The sequence below is a fragment of the Perca flavescens genome, chromosome 18 (genome assembly GCF_004354835.1).
Source record: "Perca flavescens isolate YP-PL-M2 chromosome 18, PFLA_1.0, whole genome shotgun sequence".
Classification (NCBI taxonomy): domain Eukaryota; kingdom Metazoa; phylum Chordata; class Actinopteri; order Perciformes; family Percidae; genus Perca; species Perca flavescens.
Window position 1 is genome coordinate 31,072,280 of NC_041348.1, and position 25,657 is coordinate 31,097,936.

At 39.8% G+C, this 25,657-nt stretch overlaps 1 protein-coding gene across 1 annotated transcript in view; it reads right to left on the reverse strand.

The window, feature by feature from the left end:
- Window positions 1–871: 871 nt before the first annotated feature.
- Window positions 872–25,657, reverse strand: part of nmbr (neuromedin B receptor) — a 51,654-nt gene continuing 26,868 nt past the window's right edge. The window contains exons 2-5 of the mRNA XM_028605760.1: window positions 21,359–21,500; window positions 19,935–20,144; window positions 7,035–7,273; window positions 872–2,218 (exon numbers count right to left, since the gene is read on the reverse strand). Coding sequence (XP_028461561.1) covers window positions 2,056–2,218; window positions 7,035–7,273; window positions 19,935–20,144; window positions 21,359–21,500 — 754 coding nt within the window. The 3' untranslated portion in view covers window positions 872–2,055. The remainder of the gene's footprint in view (window positions 2,219–7,034; window positions 7,274–19,934; window positions 20,145–21,358; window positions 21,501–25,657) is intronic.

Genomic DNA, 25,657 nt, shown 5'->3' on the forward strand with positions numbered 1-25,657 from the left:
CATCCCTTTTGCTTTTTAAAGACAATTCACACTAATAACACTGTGCAGCTCCTGGTGGAGACAATCAGAGTCACAGGTTAAAGGTGCAGTAGGTAAGACTTAAAAAAATAACTTTCTGTAATATTTGCTGAAACTGACCCTATGCCCGAGTAGAACTACATAAAGCAGATAATAAAAAAGAAAATCCGGCTTCTCTGGCACCTACTGTGATTTGCAAAAATCCACCGCTCCTGGGGGGTGTGTCTAACTGCATGTCAATCACTGCTCAGTCACACGCATTCATTCTCCCTTGTGGGGGGAGGGACTTAGGAGAACGTTTTGCCCTGTGGAAAATGCTGTCAAAGTGAATCAATGAACCCTTTCTTCACTTTCTCCATAATGTCTGCGAAAGTCAGCTGAAAAAGCTTCCCCCCCAGATAATGACATGTCATACATTTTGAGGAGCCAACAGTTGTCTCGCCACCCACCGCTCTTTACATCTGGCATATTGACAGCCACCAACAGGTTGACACCCACTTAACTATACTGTAATTTCAGCTCCACTTACACCTGATTGTCTATTTAGGAGCTAGAAGCCTGGGGTGGCAAGCAGCGGTTAGTCTGCCCTGACACATGTATTTTAAAGTGGCTTACAAAAAACATTTTCTATTTCAGTATGAGGATATTGCTGCAGTCTGGGACTCACAGTCTTACATAGGAACATTTATTATGTGTTTATGAGATTCAAGCAGAATTTCCCAACACAAAAACGTGAAACATGCCCTTCACTGAAAAACACATCAAATATCTAAGGAAGTAAAACAAAAACATCAAAAATGTCACATAATCATCTTTGTTGTGTGTGTGTTTTGAATATACAGCACATCGATATTCATCACCTGTCCGTTCATGCCAAAGCAGCAACACAGCACAAAGCACTGACGCTAACTGTATACATTGAGCTGTTAGTCTGTGCATCCACCAGGAAGAGCTTTTTAGGCTGTCAGGTTCTTTTTTGCATGTTTAAAGGAGCTTGGAGAAGATTGTGTCAGATTATCCCAACACATGACAGACAAGTGATTTTACTTTAGTTGGAACATTTCGAATATTGAGTTACCCTGAAAAAATGTTGCTCATCACTGATGGATGTCACATCATCTTTGCTTGAAGAAGGTCTTCATTATATGTTATGTAGTTTATGGGAGGGGAAATAGAGACAGTGTTCAACTGGGGCTACAGTCGCATCTTTTACAAGAATTAAACACAGCTATACCTGGTGAACCCAGAGAAAAAAACAGAGCCACAAACCAAACCTTTATCTTTCCTCCACACAGATATTTTGGTGTACAAGGTTTTGGGTAGTTTTTATCTGCTACAAATCCATTTCATTCATCTCCAAAATAGTTGTATAGCTGGAGTTCAGAGAGAGAGTCAAACGTTTAAACCTCCAATGATCACAACATTCTCCGAAATATCCTTGGATAAGACAGGGACTCGCTCACGTTTCTGAGGTCTCTGACCCTCCTTATCAAGAGACAGCAGACAAACAGACCAGAATCCTCCCTCTCTCCTTGGATCAATGCAGTGTCACCAAATAGATGAAAATGGCTTTTTAGATCAATCGATGATGAGCATTCCAGCAACAGCGAAACAAGCTTTCACAGCAGACATGCTATTTTGGTAACCATGCTGTCAATAATACCGTCCTCTTATCCTTGTAGTTTGTTAAACCTTGCCTTGCAGTTTTAACTTTTTGTAACTTTGATATATACTCCTAGCAAACATTGTGGCTTTAGAAAATAACTATTTTTAGTTTGGGATTTTGCCATCCCCTTTGATGTCTGAACTTGTATTTCCAAGAGGCACTTTTTGTTTGGTTACCAAGTTCAGGATGTAAATGGTGAAGTCCAGTGTGACAGGAGCAATTGGTACAATCATTCATCCGGAACAAGGCCTGTAGAGCTACCTCCATCCATCCACACAAATACCTCTCCTGGTCTCAGGGCTGTACGAGTCATAATGTTTGCAGAAAACTCCCAGGATGAGGTGAAGCTAAAGATAACGCAGCCTCCCACTTCACAGAGCCACTTCCTGTCTGTTGGAGTTGCCATTGGCTGCCGGAGCGTTTTTTGCGGCGTTGCGCGCGGGCTTCTTGACGGAGGTGAGACGGATGTGGGAGGTGCTATGCAGGTAGCTGGCGTGGCGCTCGGGGCGGGTACCTCGACCACATCGCAGCTGACTGAGCAAGCAAGAAGAAGAAGAAGAAGAAAGAGTTAACAGAGTGCACAAAGCTTAAAGGCCTTCAGAAATTTCACAAGACTGCTCAAAATATCATCATTACAGATTTCAAAGGTTTGATTAGACTCCTTAACCCGTGTGTTGTCTTCCTGTCGACCGTGCAACTTTTTTCAACTCAACTCAAAGCTTTTCTGGGTCAAAATTTTAAATTAAAACCGTAACACACTTCGCTTAAGTTTTTGTTACTTTTTTTGAAGTTTTCCCAATGTTCTGAAATTTTTTATGATGTCTTTGTAGATTTTCTTTCTGCGCTTTTTGATATTTTTGTCGTTTTTTTTCCTGACTTTTTTGTCACTTTTATCAATTTTCTTCTTCACATGCTATAAAATTGAATAAAATTCCCAAATTCAATGAAACTAATGAACTGATAATTTATTTTACATGTGAAGAGCGTTGTACGGAAACCATCCACGTTATTTTTTTGACAATTTGGTTGAGAGAAACCCAAATTTCTGATATAGAAACTTTTTGAAAATGGGTCAAATTTGACCCAGAGGACAACATGAGCGTTAATAATAATTACTTCTTTAATTACAAATGGTTTAATTGAATCACAGTGTGGTTTTAACAGAAAGTTAGCATGTTTCCCCTAGGTTGACTGCTTTAGCCTGGCAATACGTCACTTCTAAAGCTAGTTTTTCATGTTACTCCCATTATTTTCTTACAAGCAATGTAACATTTAAAAGGCTATTTTTTAAACAGACTTTAAACAGCCATAAAACGCTACATTACAAAACTTCCAGCACAGTTGACGGAGAACTTTGAGGGCATTCACTGATCTGCTTGGGGCTTGGGAAAACAGCATTTTATATATACTTTGACCAAAATCACGAATATTTTAATTTGATTACATCAAGAACACTACAAAATATTCTCTGGACTAGCTCAACATGTTATGTCGTTCACTGCCAAGCCTGTTTGTAACCGTTACACAACATCTCAATTACTTTTCTTACTTTAGCAGTTTAGATAACACACTCGTCCATCGACTCACAGCAGTTCACGGCGGTGCACATAATGAATAAAGGGGAAACACAATGTATATTTGCCATTTTTGGCAGCCCAACAGGCCTATACAATTACTGGGGAAACACTGGGTGCATGCTGTTACTGTATGATGACATTAAAACAAACGGGAAGAAAGAACATGATCTGCTTCCATTCCAGTTTCTAATATTAAACCTTAAATTGCTTTCCATTTTGGCAAACTGACATGTTAGACTTTTCATCTCTTTATTCTATCAGAAATGGGCTCTTTCTGTTGCAATACTTTGGCTCTGCAAAGGTTTAATAAAAGTTAAGAACTCAGTAATATAGCTTTCAGAAATGACACCAAAAACAAATGGTTCCACATTTCTAAGAATGTTTTTCAATGAAAATTAGGCCCTATGATCCCACAGCCCATATGTTCCCTCATTATGTTGCCCTATGTGAATTAGGTCTTGTGTTCTTACATTACCCTTCAATTTAAGCCCTATCCTCCCACAACATTTTTTAGGGTTAGAGGGATAAATTCTGAAACAAATTTATGAAAAAGGAAATGTGGGAACATAGGCACGCTCCCCCTGAGAGATGTCAGATTATCCCAACACGTGACAGACAAGTGAGTTTGCTTTGGTTGAAAGTAAATGTACGTGGCAGGATTTTTGGAACATGATATATATCATAAAACCAGTAACCAGGGTCGTCTAGCACTTTCTGCGCTTTATGGCTGGTCCACGTGGCGTAGATAGAGGCTACAGCCTTTTGGACATTTTAGAAATCTGGTTTTAAACCTCCAAACTTCTTGTACTCTTTACATAATTGTACTTTCTTTTACAGCCTAATTATCCCAATATATTTATCAAATCAATCTTCAAATTTAGTAAGTGTTGGTTGCTTTTTATTGTCCTTAAGATGATGTTGCTTCTTCTCTTTGTTGTTTAGTTTTTTTGTCTTTGTATGTCGTGGTAAATAAAGGCCGCCCCTTCTGAACTCTCGAGTATAAATAAAGGTTAAATACATGAATGAACTATAGACGAGGGGACTACAGTGTTCAATCGGTTAATTTAGTTAATTTATAATACTTGCTGGTGTAACCTGGAGAGTCTTTTAGCTCAGCTCAAAAGAACAAGCACACGTGTAAAATGTTTCTACATGCACAATCCAACAAATATGGAGCATTAAGTCTTCTACGATTAATGTTTACTTAGTTTTAATTGGACAAGGAAAATGTTATTTACCCTGAAATTAGGGTCCCCTGCTGGAGCTGCTGCCCCCGCAACCTGACCCTGGATAAGCGGACGAAGATGGATGGATAGATGGAGAAATCAAATCAAATCAGGACCTTGTGAATTGGAATCAAATTGATTCAGGAAATCTTTGGCGATACCCAACCCTAATTGTTGCCATTGCAGCAGCTTTAAAAAATTTTGAAATGGGAAAGAAAATGAAACAATTCTTGGTTAATGAGCTCCCCGGGTAAGGAAGGTGAAGGCTTAACATGTCTGTACTTTATGGAAATCCTCACACTTTGGATTTAAAACATAGTTCAGTTTAAACGTTCTTTTGAATAATTAAAAGTAAATACAAAGACAGGTGCATTCAGTGCTTCATGCTACAGCCCCGTTATAATTGCTTCCTGAAGGCATATCTTATTTCCTGTACAAAGCACAAAGCCCATCTCCGGGTTTTAGGAGGATTGTGCCAGAGTTTGGAAGAAGGTTTCCATCTTGCCGAGGTAGAATAATCATGTTTAGTGGAAGTAGCAGCACTCGGAAAGAGTTTTATAAAATGACGAAACTGTGATTGCTTCATCTTGCGACGAGGTTATGGAGTCAATTTACAGTTAAAATGGAAGTTCTCGCTGTCTGATTTATTTATTTTTTTTCCTGAATCATATCCGAGTTCTACAAATGTTCAGCCTTTGGAAAGTTTTGATTACTCTACAGCTGCAATTTAGCATGGTCGGTACACAGACATCAAGACATCAGCAACACCCTGCCAATACTGAGCAGCAGCCTTCCTCCGCTGACTGCAGGCCTTTTGATCCAATATATCTTATTATTTGCATTTTACAGATACAATCAAGAAGCGATCACCCACTGCATGTTTTCCATCTTTTTTATGGTGGATGGATGGATGGATAGATAGATAACGCTTTGTTTGTCCCAAAGCAGTAATCATCTATTTTATGTTGTAAGGCCAGTTAATCTTACCAACAATACAATGTTGAGCATCAAGTCAAACTGCGTGCTAAAATGTGGAAGCTGCTCAGTGACAAACACATATAACCTAAAAATATTGAAACTATTAAACAAGATGTTTGAGAATTTCAGATCTGAATGTTTCTGCATTAACGGTGAAATTCAATAGGAGCTTTAAATTAACTTGGCAAACTATACTTTAAAAAAAAATTACGTCTTCAATAGGAACTAATGAGGCACAAACAGAAAGTCAGAAAGTATTCAGAGGTGGGCTAACACATTGGTTTTGTCTTTTTTCAGTCCGTCAAATATTGGCGCTTTGTCATGGCCCTTGCCGTTTGATACCGACACACAAGGCACCCTTGGGCGTCTGTATAAAATGCATCAGGCTTTCAACTGTAAACCAATCTGCGACAATATTAGACACTCAGAGTAAGTGGTCCAGAAGAAAGAGCCACAAAGTCCATGTATTCAGAATGTTGAGTTGATGGATGGGTCAAACTAACTCAGGACTTTCACCCAGGAGGCCGTGGCTTGTTTCCTGTGCGTCACAGTTATGTTACAAACACACTTCTTTTAACCCTAACACATGATCTTTTCCTAACCCTAACTAAATGATTGTCTTTTTATGGAATTTGTTGGCAATAGGCGTATATAATATTCTGATGGTATGATAACTTTTAGCAAAATATCACAGTTTCAAGGTGTTATCGGGTGATAACACAGAAATGATGTTGGGAGACTTCAAAGATGATGACCAGTCCGATGAGTTCAAATCAAATGCAGCTTTATCCAAACAGTGAACAAACTCTCATGACACCGAGACAACCGTGAGCATACAGACGTGTCTGCCCAAGGGTGACTAACATGCACATCAAAAAGGATCCTTTTTAAACTCTTTTTGTGCTCACACAGCCCAAGATATCTATTTTAGCGCACCAGTTTACTCTTAACCTGCACCTTTTATGGCCGATGCTCCTAATAGATTCTCACATTCCTGGCTCCAATTCCTCTGTGGGAAAGTTGTACCCAAACTCATAATAGATTTACACATTCTAAGCTAGGTTTTTCTGTGAGACCATGTCACCTTAAAACAGACTTGTCCATAGAAGCTCCTTAGAATAGATGAGATGCATTCAAATACCTGCATGCACAAATACCAAACCTATCACAAGGTATTGCAATTACAGATTTAAAAATGTATTATTTTGAAATGTCTGGGTAGAAAAAACACTTGTTTTCCATTGAACACAATGTATTTTATTTTTAAACACACTGCAGACTGGTAGGAGAGGGATTTCTAAACTGCACTTTGTGTGTTTGAAAAAGAAAACAGCTCATACAGCAGGAATGGTATGATGGAAAATTTAAGTGGTTTTGAAACAGTGACTTTTTCAAACCGTGGTATACCTTGAAACCGGTAACCAGTCCATGCTTAGTTGGCAATAAGAAACATAAACAATAATACCAGCCTTATCCTTGTAGAAATGGTTGTTGTATACAACCAATGGATTAAATTGTCAGTGTTATTCGATGTAGTTTAAGAAACTCATGTTTGAAAATAGACCCAACCTGTTGAAGTGTCTGCGGAAGCTCTCGCTGAGCAGGTAGAGGGCGAAGGGGTTGACGCAGGACGAAGAGAAGCTGAGGACTCTGGCCAGCAGGGTGATGACGAGGTGAGCCAGTGACAGATCCATCTGGTGGTAGTGGAAGGAGCGGTACATGTAGAGCACGTGGTTGGGGAACCAGCACAGGGCGAACAGGCCAACGAACACCAACACAATCTTGGCCAAACGCTTCCTCGTCTCCATCTGGATTAGATTAGATTAGATTCAACGTTATTGTCATTGCACAACAACCTGTACAACAAAATGCAGTTCAACATCTAACCAGTAGTGCAATCATTAAAAGTGCTTTTTCTTTATAGCAGTGCTTAAAAAAGACATACAACACAGAATGCAGTATGATCATGTTAGTCCATTATTAAAGTGCATTAGCAAATAAAGTGCATAGAATTCTGAGAAATCAGACAGTCCATAGTCCAAGCGGGGAAGCGCAGGGGCCAGTGTTGGGTCTTAGTGTTGAGCAGCGTTATCGTGTTGTGAAAAAACCTGTTTCTGAGCCTGCTGATGCAACTCCTAAGGCTCCTGTAACATCTCCCAGACATGGAGGAGCAGAGATATAAAAAAAGAAACAAGGAGCGAGCAGCAAGGAGGGATCATCGAGGAGCTATAGGCGAGGATAGAGAGAGCAGCCTTCCCAGAAGCCGTGCAGCTGAAGGAGTTGCTAACTCCGCCGAAACAGCTGACTAATTTATCTGACGCTTCAGAGGAAATGACGTCTCATCCCTCTAAAAACACATTTTGTTGTTTCCTCTCTCCTCCCATGATTTACTTGTGTCTCTCCCGTGCCTCCTTGGTGGGAGGAACTAAGATGCAAGGAAGGGAGTCAAGTGGAAAACTCGAAGGCAATTTAAGCAACATGATATGCAGCGAGAGAGAGATTCAGCAGTCATCACAAATGAGAACTTGGTGTTGTTAATGCGATACAATTCATGTGCATCGCACTGAAAATCAAGGCCCTATTGTTGAGAGACAAACACAAGACTTTCACCCAGGAGACTTTGGGTTGATGTCCCATTTGAAAAAAAAAGGAAACAGAGATTTTTCACGTTCTTTGTCACGTCGTAACCTTCAGGAAGTGAAGTAACGTCTGATTTGAACCTAAACCACCATCTTTTTATCAACTTAACTAAGTAGTTTTGGTGCCTAAATCTAACCAAACTGTGACCATTTCACAATGTTAACCATGTGTTTAAAACAGCGACTGTTACCTTCTCTGGTTTAGATATGAGGAAAACCTCTTCTGGAGGATTGGATGGATGTGTAAACAAAACATGTCCCATGTGACAATGGTTAAAATAATGCAGGTAGAAATTTATAAAATGCTAAAATGCTGAGCTACAAAAGACTTTAGACTTCAGATTTTTACACTGAAGCTTAAAAATCAATCACCCATTATGTCGGAATTGCCAAAAGCAAAAAATGACTGATACAAACTGCTTGCCTAAAGAGCAGTCATTTTACACCAACACTAACTTATTTTGGTGGGAAAATTTTATCATTCTTGACAGGAAAAAAGGTTTGACTCCCACTGGGACCTGAATGCTAAAAGCTTCCTCCAAATGTCTCATGATGAAATGGACGGAAACAGTGCAAGAGATGGACGTTGGACGAAAATGGATCATGTTTAAACATCAAATGCATTAAGCGTCGAGCGAGGAGTTTGCCCTCGTCAGGCGGATGCTCGCAGATTCTCAGAGACATATGGAAAAGGTCAATTATGTCCTTCATATGCACTTTGCACAGGTCAGCTGTCTCAGCACGTAGGGATACAACTCGACACAAACACGTAAAAATGTCAGCGGTAGTTTTCAAAGTGCTTCTCCGTGTACCGCAGACGTCGAACGCATCAGACCTCCTGACCTTATGACGTTCAGCTGGAGGAGTTTGCAGAGCGCAAAAAGAAGAGACCGGAAATGTTCTCTTACTTTGCTCTTGCAGCGGTGGAATGTAACTAGGTACATTTACTCCAGTACTGTACTCAAGTCCAAATGTTGAGGTACTTTACTTGAGTCTTTTCTTTTTATGCCACTTTCTACTTCTACTCCACTACATTTCAGAGAGAAATATTGTATTTTTTACTCCACTACATTCATCTGTTACAGCTTTAGTTACTAGTTACTTTAGTTACTCCACTACATTCATCTGTTACAGCTTTAGTTACTACTTACCTTAAACAACATTTCTGCACACAAAACACATGTAGTTTATAAAATCTGATGTTTTATGCTAAATGAAACTAGCCAACAATATAACTGCCTACAAGTCATGTTCAATAATCAGTACTTTTATTATCATAAAACACACTTGATACAAAGTGGACAGAAACTAAATAAAACTATCAAAAGCCGTCTTGGTTCATCTTTCCACTGTTCCAACAATCACAACTCTGGTTTGGTTGAAATAAATCCTTAATTCACTCATTTACATGTGGAGATATGCTGGCTCTATACACGCTAAAAGTCCTGATTATTTACATGGAGTCTGGTGGAGATATGCTGGCTCTATACACGCTAAAAGTCCTGATTATTTACATGGAGTCTGGTGGAGATATGCTGGCTCTATACATGCTAAAAGTCCTGATTATTTACATGGAGTCTGGTGGAGATATGCTGGCTCTATACATGCTAAAAGTCCTGATTATTTACATGGAGTCTGGTGGAGATATGCTGGCTCTATACACGCTAAAAGTCCTGATTATTTACATGGAGTCTGGTGGAGATATGCTGGCTCTATACATGCTAAAAGTCCTGATTATTTACATGGAGTCTGGTGGAGATATGCTGGCTCTATACACGCTAAAAGTCCTGATTATTTACATGGAGTCTGGTGGAGATATGCTGGCTCTATACACGCTAAAGGTCCTGATTATTTACATGGAGTCTGGTGGAGATATGCTGGCTCTATACATGCTAAAAGTCCTGATTATTTACATGGAGTCTGGTGGAGATATGCTGGCTCTATACATGCTAAAAGTCCTGATCATTTACATGGAGTCTGGTGGTGATATGCTGGCTCTATACACGCTAAAAGTCCTGATTATTTACATGGAGTCTGGTGGAAATATGCTGGCTCTATACACGCTAAAAGTCCTGATTATTTACATGGAGTCTGGTGGGTTTGGTGATGGTGATTTTGGGGCTTTTTCATGTTAAACAAAAAGGATCTTACTCTTTAACAAAAAGGTCTATCTCTGTTGGGATCCTTTCCAGTCCCCATATCTGGATCTTGTTGATAAGTGCTTTAGACTGTATGTTGGGGAGAAGAAATGTGACTAATCTTTTTGGAGTCTGACCCTCGGACATCTCTGCAGCGATGCCTTCAAAACATAATTTGCACACAATAAAAGGATAAGAACAGTTTGCTGGAACACTGAATGGAGGGAGATTTCATTTGTAGAGTTACTTTTCACAACGAACACTTGTTTACTTAATTAGATTCTGCTCTGTGAAGAACAGCCTATCATCATTAAGTGAAACTGTGCCCAGCGGCATTTCACCTAGACTGACTTTTAAAGTTAACCAACAGCAAACTCTGCTGACTGCTGAGCAGGGATCATCTCTGCTCTCCAGTCTGGCTGCTGCTGATTTGTATTTGCTCTGATTTGCTGCCAGTGGTCCGGCAGAGTTTGGCAGTTTTCCAAAGATCCTCTCAGACGCCTGCAGCTTCAGGCCACAACTCATCTGGAAGGGTGGATTATGTGAATGTGTGTAAAAAATGTGTGTGTCAGAGGTATTAATATATACTTTCCTACCTGTATTTCCTTGCATATATGCAACATGTGTGCATGTTATGTCTTTGCCTTTTTATTTTTGCATATAAAAAATATACAATAACATACAGTAAGAAAATGCACTAGAAAAAACCTGGAGGGCTCATAAAAGGAACCCACTTAACATTAAAATAAAGACAGCTGCACAATGCCTGCTACACATTTACAAGTGAATATAAATATTTCAACCCTATAAGGTCTAAGGGATTTTTATTTTTTACATATCTTCCTAAATTCACCTTTTAAGGGTATTTGCCTATAACCTGATGCCTATGTGTTGCGCAATAAATGCAGGTTTCTGTTGAGTGAGGCCCACATTTGTCCTACAGCAATAGGAATATATTCACGACCACTCTTAAAGGACTGGGCCCCCATCATATTAATTGTGTGAATGCTGATTCAGCACCATTCACAGTATTGTTATCTGATTCTTTATTCTTCATCTTTCTTTGGTCACCTCTAACATCTGCATACTTTCAGCTACAAAAATCAAAACGTTCAGCTCTTTAAGCACATGATGGAAATTCTTTAACTTTTTTTTCTGCTTTTTTAAATATTAAGCTTTTTAAAAGTTTTATTTTACATTAAAGTGAATGTAGAAATCTTTAAATCCTCTTCAGGCTTCTTCCTTTTTGAAATGCTTCTCCTCCCACATACTTTCACCTACAGACATCATTCAAACTTCACACTGTTCACATAGCCTTTAGCTATTACAGTTGTATTCAGCTTCATGATATCTTTTACAGTTTTTGTGGTATCACTGTTTAAGTTTAGCGTTTCATTCAGGCTTTTTCCGTGCTAATAATGGAGTGAGTATTGCTTGCTTAGTGGATGATGACATCACAGTGTAGCGACAGCTTTTCAGAAAACCTTAAAATATTCCACTTTTGTTTAATACATTTTCGGTATTATTTAAAGTGCTCATATTTCAGGTTCATAATTGTATTTAGAGGTTGTACCAGAATAGGTTTATGTGGTTCAATTTTCAGAAAACATCAATTTTGTTGTTCTACATATTGCTGCAGCTCCTCTTTTCACTCTGTGTGTTGAGTTCTCTGTTTTAGCTACAGAGTGAGGCATCACACTTCTGTCCTATCTTTGTTGGGAGTTGCACATGTGCAGTACCTAGGTAAGCACTGCTTGTCCGTTGCAGAGTACGAGGGCGTGCCCTGACAGTACCTAGGTAAGGACTACTAGCCAGTCAGAAGCAGAGTATGAGGGCATGCCAAGCTAGCAGCTAGGCGAGCATTATAACGTGTGTTACAAAGTGACAAGTGTCTCTGAAGTAAAGGCTGGACTACAATAGAGCTGTTTGGAGCATAATATGAGCACTTTAACATTTTAATGAAATGTATACTAATTTAAACCATTCCCACTTTTTCAGCTATTCTCACTGCTTTACCTTCTTTTTACACATTAAAACCAGCAATCTATTTTAGCTTTAGCAATTTAGCTTTTTAGCATTAACAAGCATTTTCTGCAGGAAATGCATTTTCTAGTTTACTTCTTATACTTCTATGTTTTTAATGATGCCTGATATGTTTTGTCTTCATGTTTTTTTTTGGAGCTTGAATTGCAAGACAAATTTCGGTGCCTACGTGGCTAAGTGTTATTTTATCTTGAAGAGAAAATTTGGTGCTAAAAACTGTAAAGTGGATGTTCCCTTTTTGAAATTTTTCAAATCTCTTATAAAAACCTTCAGGGCTTGTAAAAGGAACCCACCTAACATTGAAATTACAGCTGTACATGCTTGCCACACATTTACCAATGAACATAAATACAAATATTGCCTTGGACTTCCCCAACAGACAGTCAAGAGTACAGTAGAGGTAGCTGCAGTAGGTAAAGGTATAGACATGTTGTGGTAGAAGTGATTTATCTGATACTCTGTGTGGAGCCCGTTAGCTGAAGGTGTCACCCTAAAAACTCATAAATACTGAAGGGAGAGTCATCAACATGACTCTCTGCTGCAGCCCCATGTGGCTCTGCAGGTCTGAAAGGACACTCTGCAGTGAGGTAGACCTCGACAATCTCGGGGTTAATGGAGAGTCACTGACGAACAAACAGTTAATCATCCGTTGACGCTGAGAACTGAGAGAAGGAGGAGGATCATCAGAGACGCTCACCGAGATGTGAAAAACACACTCTTGATGGTTGATTAGTGCTACGACTGTTGCTGCAGATTAACAATCTCAACTTTGTCTGTTCCATAAGCAGTCATACTTAGAAGTAGTCAACAGTGTTTCAAAGAAAGGTAGAAAAGCACCATTTCTGTTTGCTAGATCTTGAGTAAAAACTACACTCAACAAGTTCTCCAAACCATACGATGATATCGGTCATTAATTTGTTGTTTCTAACCTCTAACATGACCCACAGGAGCGTTTTCCATCCTCATATCTAAACCAGAGAAGGTAACGGTTGCGGTTTTAAACATGTTAACATTGTGAAACGGTTGCAGTTTGGTTAGCTTTAGGCACAAAATTTCCTTAGTTAAAGGGGAACTATGCATTTTTTTTAGCTTCATTTACCTTAACTGAACAGCTTTGGAATCATTGGAATGGTCAAGACCTTTTTTGGGTTGAATGGTGGTCGTCTCGCTCCCCCCTAGCGCCTATCGTCATGGCTGAGCCGGCAAAAAAAAAAAAAAAAAAAAAAGCACAAAGCTAGGAATGCATTGTCGGAGGAACAGAGAAAGAGGAAACGGCAGACTGACCGAGCGAGGAGTCAGACACAAGTAAACATCGGATCTGCGTTTTCCGAATGGCGAGAACTGAAAGAAAAGAATGGCGTACTTGCTGTTGCACTTGTAAGTATCTTTGATCAGAAACTTTATCTGCCACAGAATTTCTTGTCAGCTTGATGTTGGCAAACGCAAGTTGCTTCTGCTCCGACAGCATTCTAAGGCCATTCAGGACATGAACACCTGTTTCCTGGGTGAAAGTCTTGTGTTTTCTCCTTAACTTCTTCTGGGACATGAACTCTGCTCCCCGGCTTGAAAGCTCTGTGTTTTAGGAGCCAAACACCCCCGACCCCAAACTCCTTCCTACGAGGATCTTCACACTCTTATACAGCAGCATTCAATGTGGAGCCGACAGTAATAAATATACGTGGAATACATATGAATCAGAACAGCCTGAAATGGTAAACTCCTAATATGAAGGGTACAGTCAAGCATACAGCTCACAAAGAATAAAGTTGCAAATAATATTGACACACAACTTCTATCTGTATATCCTAAATAGATCTTCCTTTATCCTGCCCAGCCAATAACTTCTCCAACATTAAATATCTCATCAGTACTTTAATGTCTCTCCGTGTCTCCCTTTGTCTTCTCATTCATTACGGTTAAATCCAATCTGTGCTTCATTGTGTGGGAGCGATGCTATCAGAGCTTTCTTAAAAGGGGAAAAGCTTCTTCACTCGCGGGCCGTATCTTCACATCGGTAGAGGTTGGAAGCCAAATTGTACATTAACTGCAGACGGCCACATTAATACCAAACGCCCGCTATCTTATCTGAGAGCAGATCTAATTCATTATATTCCCAGAGATAAGAAAAACACACACACACACACACACACACACACTCACACACTCAGATTTGTCTCTATCTTTGTGGGGACCCGTCATTGATATAATGCCCTATCCCCTTGCCCTAACCTTAACCATCACAACTAAATGCCTAACCTTAACCCTTACCCTAACCTTAACCATCACAACTAAATGCCTAACCTTAACCCTCACCCTAACCATAACCTAATTCTATCCCTAATCCTAAAACCAAGTCTTAACCCTCAAACAGCCCTTTAAACTTGTGGGGTGCAGCATTTTGGCCCCACAAAGCACACACAGAGACAGACAGACAGACAGACAGACAGACAGACAGACACAGACACACACACACACACACACACACACACACACACACACACACACACACATCATAGATCAGAAAACGCTCATATAGGTGTTTTTTGACTTTTGACTGGCTTTGTCATATTTGCAACTATAAGACGTTAAAGGGAAATGATTCAGAATACTTTTTAACTGCCTGATGACGAATGCAGAATACGGTTTGTTTGGGAGACTTTATCATCTGCTAAACAGTGTTTGTATTTCATCTGCAGCCCAACAGGATAACAAGTGCACAAATGACGAAATTTTGGCTCTGCAGTTTTCATAATTTGGAGCATTATGGAAATATAACAACTTCTTCTGTGACTACACTACACTACACTGTGTGTGTGTGTGTGTGTGTGTGTGTGTGTGTGTACACACACATGCACAGACACTGCTCTTTACCAACCCATTCTCACTCCCAGCCTGTAAAACAAATATGGACGCTTGGTCAGTGCCTCTCAGCGTCGGATACGCATAAATCCCCCTTAAGTGTCGACAGGGAAGCCAGAGCAGCAGCTCCACCACGGCGCTGTAAGATGATGTAGTATTAAGAGGGACAACGGTAGAGAGTAGTATGTAGAGAGACAGCAGTAAAGAGTAGTATGTAGAGAAACAACAGTAGAGAGTAGTATGTAGAGAGACAGCTGTAGAGAGTAGTATGTAGAGAGACAACAGTAGAGAGTAGTATGTAGAGAGACAGCAGTAGAGAGAAGTATGTAGAGAGACAACAGTAGAGAGTAGTATGTAGAGAGACAGCAGTAGAGAGAAGTATGTAGAGAGACAGCAGTAGAGAGTAGTATGTAGAGAGACAACAGTAGAGAGTAGTATGTAGAGAGACAACAGTAGAGAGTAGTATGTAGAGAGACAACAGTAGAGAGTAGTATGTAGAGAGACAGCAGTAGAGAGAAGTATGTAGAGAGACAACAGTAGAGAGTAGTATGTAGAGAGACAACAGTAGAGAGTAGTATGTAGAGAGACAGCAGTAGAGAGAAGTATGTAGAGAGACAGCAGTAGAGAGTAGTATGTAGAGAGACAACAGTAGAGAGTAGTATGTAGAGAGACAGCAGTAGAGAGTAGTATGTAGAGAGACAACAGTAGAGAGTAGTATGTAGAGAGACAACAGTAGAGAGTAGTATGTAGAGAGACAGCAGTAGAGAGTAGTATGTAGAGAGACACACCAACACACAAGTTTAAATCCTCACAACGGCGTTGGTTTCTTGTTTCTTACGTAGGTTTCTTAAGTAGGTTTCTTACGTAGGCTCTGCATAGTCTACGTACAACCATAAATCTGGCTTAACCGGCGTGTAAGCTTTCACCCGGTGTGTAAGCTTTCACCCGGTCCTCCCATAGACCGTATATAACAATGGACCAACAGATCCCATGTCTCTGACGTAGATGTGACGTGAGCAACCTGTCTGAAAGTTGGAAGTCTTCTGGTAGCTGTGCCGAGAGAAATCTCAATCATTCCCAGTCTTGCAGACTGAGAGCGTAGGTATATGTAAGGAGATAACATGGACACAGGCTAATTATTGATCACTAACATGCTAGTTAACATTAGTAATTAAACCTAAACAGCTAATGGAAGTCCAAACTGCCTGTGAGCTTCTCCTAAACTATACGGTAATTCCTCTACTGTGTGACAGTAAGTCTCGTGGTTATGACCCAATCGTTAGCCTATTTTTATAAAAGCGTCTGCTGCGGAGCCATAACGTGAGGTACAAGGTAATGGAGCCTTTTATACATTGTCGTGTTTCTTTATAAATAAACAACAGACAAATAGAGTCTTTAAACGCTTCAGATGTAAAGTTATTCTCTGTCAAAGTGACATCAAAATGAATGGGAGTCAATGGGATGCTAACGGGAGGTGATCTCTTTGTAGCATCAAAATGGCGCCATAGGAGGTTCGAGTGTTGAAGCGAAGCTTACCCTCTTGGGTCCTCCTGATTGAAAGCTCTGAGAGTGCTCTGCAACTTCCTGGTGCGTGCGTGTGTGTGTGTGTGTGTGTGTGTGTGTGTGTGTGTGTGTGTGTGTGTGTGTGTGTGTGTGTGTGTGTGTGTGTGTGTGTGTGTGTGTGTGCTGAAAAAAAGTCTGTCAGTTTTTCAAAAGCTGAAAAACTGCAGGAAGCTTCTTTGAATGTTTGAATGTCTTTGAAAACACCCGTGAATAATTAGTGACTACAAACTTTGTTTTCAGTTAAAAGGAGAAACTGGGCAGCAGTTTGGGGAGTGTGACACGACTCTGTGGAGCTGTGCGTTAAACTTCATCATCGATGATTTTAGGGTGGGAATCCCCTGCGGACACAGCAGATATGCTCATCTCACCTGATCTGTCCAGCTGCTGTTGGCTCTTAAATAATTCACTCCTCTCCTCCATCTGTGAGGATCAGGCTGGTGTAAAGTGATTACTCTCTCCAGCTGATACAGTCCTCCACTAAACCTCCCTTTTTATTCATGGTTCAAATATTTAAGGCCTCTGAAGGGAGTGAGAGGTGTGGGTGCAAAAAGCTTCGCGCCGAGTCGATCCCCGTTAAACTAAAAACTTCCAGACTATCTTTTGCAAGAGTAAAAAAATCACTTCACTTTATATATTTATTTATTTATATTACATATCAGGGCAGTCACTTTTTAAAGGCCCAATGTGTGGGAATTTCTCCCATCTAGCATTGAGATCATATATCGCAATCAACTCTCTCGCACCACGCAGTTCAAAGTAGGTATCACAGCTACGGCAACCTTCACGCTTCAAAAAAGCCGGTCTTTTGCTCTTTTGAATCTCCTTTTTCTTTTTCTAGGCGAAGAAGAAGAAGACTCTTGTTCCTGAAATTTGGATTTTTAATACGTGTGGTCCTCCATGTTTCCGTCTTCAAACTAGCCGGGGGCCTGGGGAGCTACGATACTCGTTAGCAGCATTAGCAGCACCTGTGAGTTTATCATGTGACAGCGAAAATGCGAAAGGCGGAGCAGTATGTCCTGAATGTCCCTTACACACACACACACACACAAACACGCACACACACACAGAGAGACATACACTACACAAAGGCGGAGCAGTATGTCCTGAATGTCCCTTACACACACACACACACACACACACACACACACAGAGAGACACACACAAAGGTGGAGCAGTATGTCCCTTACCGGCGTATCTCAAGATGGAACATGAATATGGAGCGTCTACCCCAGTTCCTGCAAATGCAAATGTAAAATTTCCAGCCAATAGGAAGACTTGGAATTGATGGTGGAGGTAAATATTGATGAAAAAGGACAAGTTGGTGAACGGGAAACAGATTTTGATAATGAACAACTAAACACGTTACACACTGGACCTTTAAAGTTAAGAATCAAGTCTGAAAGAAGGAGAGCTAGCATGTAATTACTTCAAACTCATGTAAATGCAGCCCATGTCTAATCCTAAACTACACAACAAGTTCTCCAAACGGTACGGCGATATCGATACCCTCTAACACGACCCACAGGAGCGTTTTTTACATCCTCATATCTAAACCAGAGAGCATCACATAACGGTTGTTGTTTTTAACACGTCGTTGAAGCTAATGTTGGTGAACGCCCTAACTAAACTAATCTCTGTGATGCTAAATATGTCTTTTAGCTGTGAAAATATTAATAGATTATACAAATATACTTTTCATCCATCCACACGATGTTCCCTTTAGGAGAGGACCGTTTCATACCATTGGTCTTTAGTATAGATCACTCGTTCTCAAACTTTTTTCAATAATGTACCTGTATTTGAATTGTATTTTTAAGCCAAGTACCTCCTGACCAGCGATAGATTTACCAAACAACAGCAACATGTAACTGAAAAACATGCAGCACCTGACTGGGAACGATACAGAGAGGGTTACCAACGCCGCTGGGGCAGATGAACTCACGCTAGTCTCTTTTCTGTAAATAGGCTACAATTAAACCTTCGTGATTAAAAAGTCAATAATAATAAAAAATGTAGAAAGTGATATTTCAATCTGCTCTGTCCACTCTTGTCCACTGCACTGTTTTACGCAAACCAGCTCTACTCTGCAAATAGCAAATTTTTACAAACAAGATAAAACAAAAGCTGTCGGTTTGGAGTCTAACTGTTTATCTTAGTTTGCCGGGAATCTGGAAATTTGGACAAAGTCTTGTGAGCCTCACTGCTGGCTGAACAAACCAAACTCCGCTGGAGCGGTAAATCTATGGAGGTATTATAAGTGGCTACTTAATATGCACGTGAATGACGCGATCGTTATGTTCGAGTTCTTCATTCTCGAGTTCTTCATTCTTGATGATGGTGCTGGTTGTATTATTTTGCAACATCATCTTTCATTGCAAATGAGGCATACATGACGAGTGCATAGCCTGCTTATCAGTCCATTCATCATTAAAGCTGGGCTTTTGGCTTTTCCACTTCAACTTTTCCCTTCAGCCTCTTTGACAGTGACATGTTTACCTGCAATTTCTTTCTGCAAGCATTTTTCACCAATTAGGAAATAATGTTTCCTTAATCACAGACTTTAACCATCACTCCTCAGTGAACTGCCTCCTAGTCTGAGATCATTTTCTAGTTAAAGAGCCAGTTATCATTATGGAGTTTCCATGTTTTTTAGGAGTTTGCTCACTCTAATACATGTAAAAAAAAGTATAGCATTAATTCAGTAAGAAAGTGAACATTTCGAACAAGAATAGGCATAAATTAATTTTATTTCAAAGTCCGGCCACCGGAGTGTCTGCTTAGAAAAGTTCTGGCCCTTGAAAAAATGTAGTTGATGACCCCTGACATATGGTATAAAATGATGTTGCATATTAAGCTAGGCCTACAGTAATGTAAAGGGCAACCTAAGGCCTTTATACATACCTTTTTTGCATGGAATACTAAACTATTAAAATAATATGTTTTGGCATATTTTGTAAATCATCTTTTAATGTTAAACATAATCTTTAGGATAAACTGTATGTGGATGACTACCTTAGTGACTACTTTACCTATAGGCCAGATAACCTATCGTCAGTGGGGATTTATTTTTGAAAACACTTTAAAAAATTAACAATTAATAATTTGGCGGCCGCCCCCTGCAATTACTCTGAGGACCCCCAAGGGGTCCCAGGACCCCCTGTTGAAGATCTCTGCTCTAGAGGATCTTCGGTTGAAGTGAGAACCTGCAGACTCATTCATTTCCTCACCTGTCTCTTGGTGTGTTCGCTGACCTCGCCCGGCATGTCGTGGGCACTCTTGATGAGCGTGCGGGCGATGTGGTAATAATACACCGAGATGATGGTCAGAGGGATCAGGAAGTACACCAGGAAGATCATCACAGAGTGAATCTTGGGATGCATCTGATTGGACAGCGGGTAGGGCACGCAGTTCAACAAGGTGACGTTAGTGTTGTTGCCCTGAGAGTGGAGGAGACAAGGAGACAAGGAGACGAGATGGGAGTAGGGAGGAAGAGAGGAGTCAATGAACTGGAGCAGGGCAACTCCTGAGAATATTTTATTAAATATATATGTAGATAGTCTACTAGATATATTAAATATATATGTAGATATACTACTAGATATATAAATACATATGTAGATATACTACTAGATATATTAAATACAAATTTAGATATATTAAATACATATGTAGATATATTAAATACATATGTAGATATATTAATAGATATATTAAATACATATGTAGATATATTGCTAGATATATTAAATACATATGTAGATATACTACTAGATATATTAAATACATATGTAGCTATACTACTAGATATATTAAATGCATATGTAGATATACTACTAGATATATTAAATACATATGTAGATATACTACTAGATATATTAAATACATTATGTAGATATACTACTAGATATATTAAATACATATGTAGACATACTACTAGATATGATGTATTAAATACATATGTAGATATTCTACTAGATATATTAAATACATTATGTAGATATACTACTGGATATATTAAATACATATGTAGACATACTACTAGATATGATGTATTAAATACATATGTAGATATTCTACTAGATATATTAAATACATTATGTAGATATACTACTAGATATATTAAATTATTAAATACCAACCCAGTATCAAAACATATGTAGACATACTACTAGATATGATGTATTAAATACATATGTAGATATTCTACTAGATATATTAAATACATATGTAGATATACTACTAGATATATTAAATACATATGTAGATATACTAGATATATTAAAAAGATATCTGGATATACTAGATATATTAAATAGTGTAGACACACACACACACACATTTTCAAACATACACAAACATTCTCACACACACACACACACAAACACACATTCAAACACGAACACACACACATTCTCACACACACACACACACACACACACACACACACACAAACACACATTCAAACACAAACACAAACACATTCACACACACACAAACACACACACACCACGGAGAGAGCTCTCTCCTTCCATCAGTGATTGCGAGGGTTTGACAGAGTTCTCCGAGTGCCGTCGTGGTCTTAGTTACTGGTCGTTGTAGTACTACAGTAGTATTTGTTGTATTTTCCATGTCTGTGTGTACTATACAATACCTGCATGTTGACAACTTGGGAGAAAATGGCCTCAGGAACAGCGAGCAAGATGGACAGCAGCCAGATGGAAACGGCTTTCAGACACGTCCAGAAGACAGCGCTGGACTTCTGGATGTCCATGGGGTTCACTATGGCCTTGTACCTGCAGGAGACACAGGGACAAACAATCCATCAGCCAAATATCACTGAAGAACGAGACTCATTAGACTTTCATGGACTTGACAGGTCACGTCCCATGGTGCATTGCTGCTTTGTTGCGGCAGCAGCATTGAACCCTCATCATCTTTTATCTGTGACCTTCATCTTCCTCGAAGCTTCCGGGAGAAAAAAAACTCAATATTACGCTGAGGGACTGCATGCTTCAAAATAATACTTCAGAAAAACATCTTAAATTATTCTGCACACGCACACACACACACACACACACACATACACACACACACATAAACACACACATACATAAACACACGCACACACACACACTTACATAAACACACACACACACATACATACACACACATAAACACACACACACACACACACATACATACACACACATAAACACACACATACATAAACACACACACACACACATAAACACACACACACATAAACACACACCCACATAAACACACACACAGACACAAACACATAAACACACATAGACACACACACACATACACAAAATCACACACATACCGGTTGATAAACACACAAACACACACACACACACACACACACACACACACACACACACACACATACATTCACGCATGCATGCTTAGACGCACGATCGCACATATATTCACGCACACACACACACATAAACACACACACACACATAAACACACAAACACATACACACGCACATATAAACACATACATTCACGCATGCATGCTCAGACGCACACACGATTGCACACACACACGCACACACGTGTGTTATGTCTTGAATGTGTCCTCTGAGATTATTCTCCTCTCATGTATTGTCTTTACTGTATGGACTGCTTAAATGCCTTTGCCATCATCTGTGCTTCCTTGTTTTTGTGTGTTAAAGCTCTCATATTCTGCTCATTTTCAGGTTCATAACTGTATTTTAAGGTTGTACCAGAATAGGTTTACATGGTTTAATTTTCAAAAAACACCATATTTTTGTTGTACTGCACAGCTCTCTCTCACTGCTGTAGATCCTCTTCTCACCTGGTTTCTGTTTTAGCTACAGAGTGAGACCTCTTTTCATCTTCTTCTTCTGTACTATCTTTGATTGTACTCGCACATGCTCAGTAGCTCAGATGTAGATCATGTCAGCTATCTAACTCTAGAGACAGTAAAAGAAAGCCTCTTTCTCCAACTTCAGTCAGTTCCAAGGCAGGATCAGCTGGGAGACTTCTTCTAAACCAGGGAGCACATGGAAGTAGTTCTTTTGGAGATTATGGTGAACTTGTGTGTGTTGTAGCAGTGCTTTGCTATTGAGAACGACGTAGCATGCTAGCGTTAGCATGCCAACGCTACGAGCTAACGGTTGTGGTTAGCCAGCTCATTTTGGACTGTAACGTCACAGTCCGAGCCGATGTTGACCAGCTCACCAGGAGACTGAAGGCAGGACACATTCAGAAACCAGATCTCACTCACAACACCATGGATGGATTTTTTCATAATATGGCCACTTTAATCCTTTTTGCTCAGGCCTGATGTCATTATAGATGTAATGTAATTTATTTAAATTTGTTAACTATTGGATTTTAGGATGCCTATTGTCAGCTGGAACATACGCACGCACAAACACACACACACATATACATAAACACACACAAAAACACACACACACACACACACACACACACACATACGCATGCACAAACACACACACACATATACATAAACACACACATATACATACACACACACGCACACACACGTACATAAACACAAACATATGTACGCACACACACACATGCACACACACACATAAACACACACATACGCACGCACACACACACATACACACACATACATACATACACACACACGCACATACACACGCACACACACGTACACACATACATAAACACACACGCACATACACACACACATACAGACACACACATACGCACGCACACACGCGCACACACACATACATACACACACGCACACACATACATACATAAACACACACACACACACACACAGATGAAATGTGTTGGCTACATTGCAACATGGCTCTGAATAAACAGATTAAATTAGACCTCAAAAGGCTGCTACATAATTAAAAGATTAAAGACCATTATGATATGAACACTTCCACCCCTTTCCGATTTTCTGGACTGAAACCAAACATTAATCATCTAATAATGATGTAGGTTTTTTTATCTTTTCTTCTCTTGACAGCATTAGTAGAGTTAATGAGAAACCGCCTTGGCTGCAGCCTGCCGGACAAAGACAGAAAACACACAATGGGACCCTCTGTCACTCTAACCGTAATTGTTCTTCATGTGTAATCACCAAGGTGCATTTTAAATACCTCATTAGACAGAGATCAGTGACTCAGCTGCACAGGGACACAGTGTTGTGACAGCTGTCTGCTCTGATGTGTAAGAGAGAAAGTCCCAAAGGAGGTTTTACAGTCCCAGATTCAGCCAGGGAAATCTAAATCAGGTTTACAGGTTAGTTCGAAGCCTGAAGAGCATTCAGAAAACATGCTTTTCTCCCTTCATTTACACGCTTTTAGCTTTTAACTCTACGATCTAGGTTGTTTTATGAAGAACGTTTTAATTTCATATTAAAGTTCAATTTGTATCTGATTTTACCATAGAAATAAAATGGATAGAAATGCCACTGAACTGTTTGCCGTGGTCATTAGATTAGCACAAAAGCCTAACCCTAACCCTCGGGAGACGTTCTCCGGGAGCTACGGCGAGTGAAGAGGGACAGTTAGACCCAGCGACAGCTAGACTCAGCCCGCTTATCAACTCTATGTCGGTAACAAACGAAGAAAGCACAACAAAACCACAGACTGTTAATATTGCAGTTTTTTCCAATTGCTAAAACACAATTTTGCAAACTAGGCTGGTTTTATCAGAAAACCACACACCCAAACTGCAAAATACTTCATATATATATCCTGCAAAATGAAGCACTGCAACCAAAACTACATATAACATTATCAAAATCAAACTTTTGCACCACATGGTGCACACTGTATTCATCCATCCATCCATCCATCTTCGTCCGCTTATCCGGTGTCGGGTTGCGGGGGGAGCAGCTCCAGCAGGGGACCCCAAACTTCCCTTTCCCGAGCCACATTAACCAGCTCCGACTGGGGGATCCCGAGGCGTTCCCAGGCCAGGTTGGAGATATAATCCCTCCACCTAGTCCCGGGTCTTCCCCGAGGCCTCCTCCCAGCTGGACTTCATTCATGTTACCAGATTTTTGTCTAACCAACTACACACTGCTAGGCGTAATGAAAAGCACTCTCATCTTTAGTGTGCTTTGTCATAATACTAAAATAGTTAATATCGTAGAAAATTCTTCAGATTGTTCACATGCATAGAAATATTTGCAGATACACACACACATGCTGTTGAAACATTTTCATTTTTCACCAAACAAGTCAATGCAGCATATGCACAGCAGATATATTTACATTGGACTGAACCAAAATATGCGCACAAAAAAAAGAAAATTGCAGAAAAAATATATAGAAAAAAAGAGGCATCATAGTGCTTACTTCCTGATTGAAGTGGTAACAATGAACCATGGAGGTGATTGGCCAGGTGGCTGATATATATTGGCCAATCAGCTCATGTAGTGTCATTTTGAATGGCAGTGCTTTGAAACGGCAGACATGGGACTTTATGTCAGATTATGGAGTGTCTTATGCAGAGAACTGTGTTCAGTGCATTTAAAAAGTGCCACTTTGAAATGCAAAATGTGTGTAAAGCAGAAAATGTGTTTAGACTTTTGGAGACTTGAGAAGCGGTTTGGCTCTCTGTGTGTCAGTTTAAATAATTGTGCTATGCATGTCATTTTAGTGTGTTAGCAATTGGAAAAATCTGTAATGGACAAAGCATCCGGTTTGGCGCAATGCCTTAAACCTTCATTCTATCTTAATTCCAGCAGGGGGAGACACATGCGGTTACAAAAGGAGAACGTGTCTCATAGAGAATGTGATTTATTACCTCAGTAAACATTTTCATAATGAGTTTATGGTCTCAATCGCTAGTTTTAAGTCTTCCGCAATACAGAATAATGTTAATTTTTTTAATTATTACTCGTTGATTTTAAATTTTGGCAATAAAG